We start from the raw sequence: 7,599 nt of genomic DNA on the forward strand, positions 1-7,599 counted from the left end.
GAAGCTGAATACAAGCACCTCTCACAAAACAGCTAGAAATCAAGACCACATAATCAGCTGAATATTTATGAGGCTATAGTCAACTCCTGATTTACCCTGACAGAATACAATTTCTACACATCTGAGATAGTCTAACAAAGCTGTGTAACCCTGGGGACATGAGTAAAAAGGACCTATTGGGTCACTTGCAGGTAACCACACAGAATCCAAGGGTTGAAAGGGACCTCAAGGATCAGCTATTCCAATACTCTGCACAGGTTTCTAAATCATTCCAGACAGATGCCCATCCAGGCTCTTCTTGAAAACCTCTGATTAAGGAGATTCCACCATTTCCCCAGACAGCTGGTTCCACTGTTTTGACAGTTAAGTTTTTTTTTCCCCCTGAAGTGGGATCTAAATCTGCCCGGCTGCAATTTAAACTCTTCACCTTCTCCATGGCAAGGGAGAATGGCGTTTCCCCCTTTTCTTCATGGAAGTCTTTGAGATCTTCCTCTCCGTCCACAAACACACACGCCTTAATCTCCTTTTCTCTGACAATCACCAGAGATGCTGGTTTAAAAATTGCAAATTCTCTGATTAAAACCCCAAATTGGCATTTTTTCTGCAATTAAAATGAAATGCCAATATATAGAGGTATCGGTAGAACACAATGTTTTATTGATACATTTACAATATTAACGCAATTTGGAAACATACCAGTGCCTCACTCACGATAATCAAATCCATTCTAAATACCTATACATTTTGGCATTTGATTTTGGGTTTTTTGTTTTTTTTATCATGGAAAAATCAGAGCTCTCCATGCCTTCTTTGCTCACCAGGACATGGGTTCAGCTGTGACTGTCCCCCTCACTGCCTTGTGGCACTGAGCAGCCCTAATATGCACCAGTGCCCTGCCCCAAGCCCATGCTGTTGCCCCTCACTTCCAACCTGCTGCCCCCTGGCCCAGCCCTGCCAGTGCCCCTTGCTCCAGCCTGCTGTCCTCTCACTCTGCCAGTGCCCCTGACTCCCAAACCACAGCCCCCCAGCCCTACTGATACTCCTGACCTGCTGGCCCCCGGCCCCTCAGTGTGTGAAGAAGGAAGCGGATGTGTGGTTAAGGCCCCCCAAGATTTCTGTGCCCACAACGGGGTGCAGGGCTAGACCAACTCCAGGGCAGGAGCCTCCGCTGCCACCCAGCAGGCAGGACCCAGCGCTGGGCCAGAGGCAGCTCCTCTGGATCTGTTCTGGCTCTGCCGTTGAAGCCCCACGCCCCACTGTGGGTACAGAAATCTCAGGGGTCACCTGTTCCTTGCCACATGTGGCCTGTGCTCCCTCTCCCCCACCCCACCCCCGGCCTGTGCCCCTTCCTCAACCATCTCTACTCCCATAGACTCCTGTAGAGCTCCTGCCACCTTCTCCACATGCACGTGGTGCCCCTTGCCTGATATCTCTATTCCCACTCCTTGCAGCCCCAAGCAGGCCCATCCAGGCTGGAACCTGCTGTTTCCTATGTTTTTCTCCTTTAAAGGGGAAAATACATAATTTTCTCCTTTAAAAGAAGAAATCCAAGTTTTCTCCATTAAAGAGAAGCTGCATTTTCCCATGTTTTTCTGCAGCAAATGGAAAATCCAGATCCCTGATAATCACTATATAGCCCCCATCCATAAATTTCTCAAGCTGCATCTTAAAACTAGATTTTTGGCCCCACTACTGTGATTAGAAAGTCACTATTTTGATTGAATTTCCAACCAAATTTCAGACCGTGCATCTTCGTAGTGAGTTTGTACTCATTTGTTCTAGCTCCAACCTTCTTTCTTAGCTTCGCCAGCTCTTCTTCCTCCCCAGTGTTTACCCTGATAACGTATTTATACAGAGCAATCATATCTCTTCTCTGTCTTTGTTTTTCTAGGATTAAGAAGCCAAGGTTTTAGTCTCCTTGTTAGACAGGTTCTCATCCCCCTTATTACTCTTGTAACTCTCCTTTACACTTATACCAGTTTAAATTACTCTTTCTTAAAATGTAAGTGACCAAAAGAGTACATACTGTTCCAAACAAGGTCTTACCAGTAGTTTGCATATTCCCCTACAGCTATCAGAATTACTTTTCTTGATACACCCTATGATTCCGCTTACCAATTTAATATAGTGATCCAAAAATAAAATAAAATTAAAAAAAAAAAGGTCGCTCATGGTCATTATGTGATGGACAAGCACAGTGGAAAGTCATGAACCCTTTCATATCACTTCTGCCAGGGAATCCCTTACCCCTATCCTAAAGACTGATGCGGAGCCAGGTGCACCATCTCCTGACCTGCTCCGTGATTACCCCCAATCTTTACAGAACCCCTCATGACCTGTTGCACAACTCCAGAGTTCCCTGAAATAGTTTGAAAACCACTATACAAACACACCCCACTTTTTTCGCCTCCTCTTCCGTCACTCACAATTCCCAGCTTATATGAAAAATTCCAGCTATAATCCTCAGGAACATGATGCTGCAATTTGTACTGTTGAATTTTTTAATTACTTTATTACTCCAGGCCTCAGGGTCATCCCAAATCTACTTTATGGTATTCCAACCTTTATCTGTACTAATAAGGTCTCCTAACTTTATTCCGTAAGTAAATAGCATGCTGCTATTTTTTGAGCCAAGAATGTAACATGCATATTTTAAAAGGTAGTCCCACACCAATCCTTGAGGATCTCCCTAGAAGCCTCTCTTCAGCTAGGTAGCTTCCCCTTTCAGCATTTTCAGTTGTAGTCGCCACTTCAGCCAATTCCTTACCTACTTTGTAATTCTCATAATAATCCCTGTCTCCCCCATCTTCCCCTGTGTTATCTCAGCAAATGCTTTTGGGAAGTCCAGACAAAGTAGATTTACCACATTCCCCTTATCTTTCTTCTGACAAAAATAACTCAATTATTAGAATCAGATTAACCTGCCATAATCTATCTTTCGCAAAACCATGTTGAACTTTATCCCATGTTCCATCTTCCTCCTTTTTTCTTTCCCTTGAAATTTGTTCTAATTTCTTACATACTATTGAGGTTGGACAAGCAGATAAGTTTTTTTTCTTCTTCTTAAATACAGATAACATACAAACACTATTCTGACATTATACACTGCCACTCTTGAGAGACAAATAAGTTTATCTAGTGGACACTGTAAATATGATTATAGCTGGCAGTGGTTTCCAGTTCTCATGAACTCAATTCCAGCATTTAGAGCAATATGGAAACACTCAGACTCAGAGTTATCACTCACAATTAAATGGCTTCATTTACAGATCTCACTAGTAGGCCTGTGAGAATAGGGAAGTATTCTATTTGCATTCGGATTTGGCCAATTCGGAGGACAGCGATTTGATTCGGTGGTGAGCAGAGCTTCTGTGAGCTTGTGGCAGAGCCCTCCTCCCCCCCACCACGCAGCACAGGGCAGCAGGGATCATCCCCCCACCTGGCACCCACATGACAGCTACCCCATGGCATGAGTGCACCATGGCTCAGCAGGGTGCTGCGTGTGGTCTGGGAGCTGGGGCAGCTCCAGCAGTCACCTGGAACATGGTAACGCTCAGCCCCAGCTCCCAGACCACGTGCTGCACCCTGCTAAGCCACACTGCACCTGCGCGATGGGGCCACGCAGGTGCCAGGCGAGGGGGAGATCCCTGCTGCCCCCCACTGCCCCACACTTCATGGGGGGGGGCACTGCCACAAGCTCCCAGAGGCCCTGATCTCTGCTGCTGCAGCCAGTGAGTGGGGGGCTTTTTAAGTGCCAGGATGCTAGGGCCAGGCGGGGATGGAGACAGGCAGGCACAGCCAGAGGAACCAGAAGAACCTACAGCCACCCAGCTGTGCCTGCCTCACCCCAACTGATCCGAATCTCCAAATCTTTTCCAAATCGATTCGGAGGCTTCGGATTTGACTCAGACCTTTTAATTGGTCTCCCGAGTTGATTTGGATTCAGAGATTCAGCCACCGAATCTCCTCCAAATCAAATTGGCTACTGAAGCTTCACACAGCCCTATTCACTAGTTCATGAAATCCATGCTCTCAACTTCATCTAACGTATACAGTGGTTTTTCTGCAGTCTTTGAATGCACTATTAGCACCCAAAATAACTTGTGAGTTTGGTAACAGCTTGGGTTAGCTTCAAGAGAGAAATGACACAGCCAAACACTATACCTAGGCTATCAAGGTACCACAACAGTGATTCCCAAACTAGGGGTGACAACTCTGAGTTGCAGTGCAGCAGTTGGGAGTCCCCACAGAGCAGGGGTCAGCAACATTTTTGGCCAAAGTGCCAAAAAAACACCCCAACCTCAACCCACACCTCAGCTTGGTGTGCTGGAGGTGCAAGGGACCCAATCCTTGTTGCTAGCGATGGATGCACATGCACCACCAGGTGGACGGCAGGGGAAGGCCCAGGCCCCTTGATAGCTGCGCTCCCTAAGACTCATGTGCAACCGCCACTGTGGAGCCAGTGCCAGGGCTCCAGACCCCTGTGCAGCTGTTTGCAGCCTGCCTGCCGCCCACTGCAGCTGCCCAGAGCTCAGGCTGACTGTAGCAGGCAGGCAGGAGGCTGCAAACAGCTTCAGTGGGCTCCAAAGCTCCAGCTGGGCTCTGTGGCAATGGCAGCTGCATGCTTGCCTCAGGGTGTAGCAGCCAGGAAGGAGCCTGGGGCAGCACAACCCTGAACCCTTCCCTGCCATCTGCCCAGAGGCATGTATACAGCTGCTACTGCCACAGAGCCTAGCTGGAGCTCAGTGCAACTGTTTGAAACCTCCTGGCTGCCTGCCATAGCTGGCCTGGGCTCTGGACAGCTGCAGCAGGTGGTGGGCAAGCTGCAAACAGCTGTACCATGTCCAGAGCACCTGTTAAATGGCAGTGGTGGCTGCACACACACAGACCTCAGGGTGCACAGTGAGCAAGGGACTGGGGTTGCACTGCCTGAGACCCCTTCCTGGCCGTGTGCTTGAGGCATGTGTGCAGCCACCGCCTCCATGAAGCCTGACGAGGGTTCTAGAGCCTGGTGCAGCTGTTTGCAACCTCCTAGCTGCCTGCCACATCCAGCCCGGGCTCTAGACAGCTGCTGCCTCCCGCCCCTGGCTTGCAGCCTCCCTGTCACCTACTCTGAGCAGCCTGTGTGCCATGGCCACTGACAGCTGCCCAGAGCCCAGGCCTGCTGTGGTGTACCAAGCAAAATTACCTTGAGTGCCATGCTCTGGCACACATGCTGGGAGTTTCTAACACCTGCCACAGAGCCTTTAATTTCTCTGAGTTTGCAATTACACCCTCTGTCTACAGTTAACAAGAATAAAGCTTTAGCATGCCTCAGCTGCTCCATAACTGTGCCTGTACCCATAACTGCTGCATGGCAAGAGCTAACCTGGGGCAGCTCCTCCCTAAATGAAAGAGGGCTAAGTTGCCCCCCTGTTTGGCTCTCACCGGCCATGTGACAGGGCATCAGTGAAGCAGCCACAGGACAGTCACTGGAGAGCAGAGGTGTAGCATGTCCACAGTTAGAGTGGGCCCTCGTGAACTGCAGTAACAGCCCCTATCCTAAACCAAAGCAACATAAACCTGTTTCATTCTGGGATAAGCTGATGTGGTTTAGCACTCAACCCAAGGGAAGAGTGGGCATAGGGACAGTTTACCACAGAACAACTGACACACAGTAAGTCACTGTCCCTGCTTACTTGTCAGTGCACAAATAACGTAAGTATGGGGATCCATGAAATTATCCAAGTTGTGTCATGACTGGAAAAAAATTGGGAACTGCAGTACTGGAGCCATAGTCTCATTCTCAGAAGGATAGGACAGCACAAAGTACCTTCCCTCTTCAAATCCTATGATGATCAATTTGGCATTGATGTGAGCCTAGTGACCATGTACAGAGTTCCATGCATCCATCTAAACATACAGACCCATAAACCTCATACCTAGGCATGTACAAGCTAATAGATAGTACAAAGTATTGTGTCAACCATTTTGGTCTCAGCCAAGGGCCATATTACAAGAACTCAACATGTGATGATGTCTAAAACAGGGCCTATAGTGTTTAGGAGTGGTTCAAAGGAACACAAACCACTATTGTACCTGAATTGGATTATTTCTTCCACTGCTACTTGCTAACTTGAGTGTACAGTGTAGGTATACTATACTATCGGGGAGGGAAGTCTAACTGGCAGCCCACAGCTCCTGACCAGCCACCACTCTCCCCCTCTGCCTATTGGTGCAAATGCAACAGCAGCTGGAGTCTTTGGGTTTTCCCCTTCCTCCTCCAGCTGCTGCCTCCCACCTCTGTTCCAGGGGTTGTGTGCTGGGGGTTGGCAGGCAAGATAAGCAGTGCAACAGCTGGAGGGGGGAGGAAGCACCTACTGTAGCAGTGACAGGGGGTGCCTGCATGGGTGCAAAGATGCAGCAGGAGGTGGGGGATTGGAAGAGTGTCTACTGGGCCTAAAGCTCAGTGACCCATGCTTCACTTAGTGCAGCCTACACAGCATGCAGCGCACAGGAGCCTAGAAGTAGGACAGCCCTGTTGTAGGGAGAAAGTTGGAAAATGTGTTTAAAGTGATAGGCACTTCTCAGAAACTAAAAATATGTTTATCAGTGGAACAAGGGAATTCAGCTTTCTGGGAGTAACGGCTGAAATCTGTATGTGAGCTCAGCTTTCTGTGTAACAACTGCAACTAGCATGGGAACTCAACAATTAGGGTGTCCTGTTTATATATTTTTGGATTAAAAAACATTTTTATTTAATTATTTATTTTACACACAGACAGACTTAAGTCTCTTTGTAACAATCACATTATAGCAGGAATACTAAATAAACTCTACTAAACCTACATTCATACAAATTTTATTTTTTAATAAATATTTGCAAACAATCTTGCAATTGTGTGTACAAAAAAAAGCCCCAGGCAGTATTAGAAGCACTGCAATCCTATATTATCTAAGAAGGAAAGGGAACTCCTTGTTCACAGTGTCTAGTAACAAGTTCCATCCAATTTTTTAAAAACATTCTTGGCTTTAAATCTTTATTTCGAGTAAAAATAAGATGCATTTGCTTCTGGTGCTCTCTAGCATTTTAAAAAGTTTTCTGGTTTAAAAAAAAAATACAACCCCCCCCAACAACCTTGTTCAAAGATAGTCTCATATACAATTTTCATCTTATAATATATTCTCTACTTAAGACAGATAACTGAAAACTACAGCTAAATTATTATTTCCAGTAGCTTGTGTAGATATGAATGGACAAATTACCTTCTGATAATCATTCTGTATGTTCCCAAACTTCTGCTGTGCTAGCTTTCTGATGACCTCTGAAAATAAGAAAGAGCATTTCTGAGTTTCAGACAGCATAAATTAGCAAAATTGTTAGTAAATGATACAGCTAGGTATGACTAATTAGATAAGAGCCCTGTTTTATTCTGGAATAACGTGATGTGGTTTTGCACTCAACCCAAGCGTAGGGTGGGCATAGAGACAGTTTATCACACAACAACTGACACGTAGCAAGTCACTGCCCTGCTTATTTGTTAGCGTACAACTCAGAAGTGTCATGAGAATGCTGGGAGACAACCAGATTAATCAACTTGGTAGTGAGAAGCCTTTTTT

General features: G+C 46.6%; 1 protein-coding gene across 7 annotated transcripts in view; it reads right to left on the reverse strand.

Moving 5' to 3' along the window:
* Nucleotides 1–7,599, reverse strand: part of PROM1 (prominin 1) — a 155,028-nt gene that overhangs the window by 107,134 nt on the left and 40,295 nt on the right. For all 7 annotated transcript variants that reach the window (XM_019526280.1, XM_019526275.1, XM_019526278.1 and 4 more), the window contains exon 2: nt 7,246–7,304. In XM_019526280.1, coding sequence (XP_019381825.1) covers nt 7,246–7,304 — 59 coding nt within the window. The remainder of the gene's footprint in view (nt 1–7,245; nt 7,305–7,599) is intronic.

Source organism: Gavialis gangeticus, unplaced genomic scaffold (genome assembly GCF_001723915.1).
Source record: "Gavialis gangeticus isolate Ggan-Ray unplaced genomic scaffold, GavGan_comp1, whole genome shotgun sequence".
NCBI classification, from domain to species: Eukaryota; Metazoa; Chordata; order Crocodylia; family Gavialidae; genus Gavialis; species Gavialis gangeticus.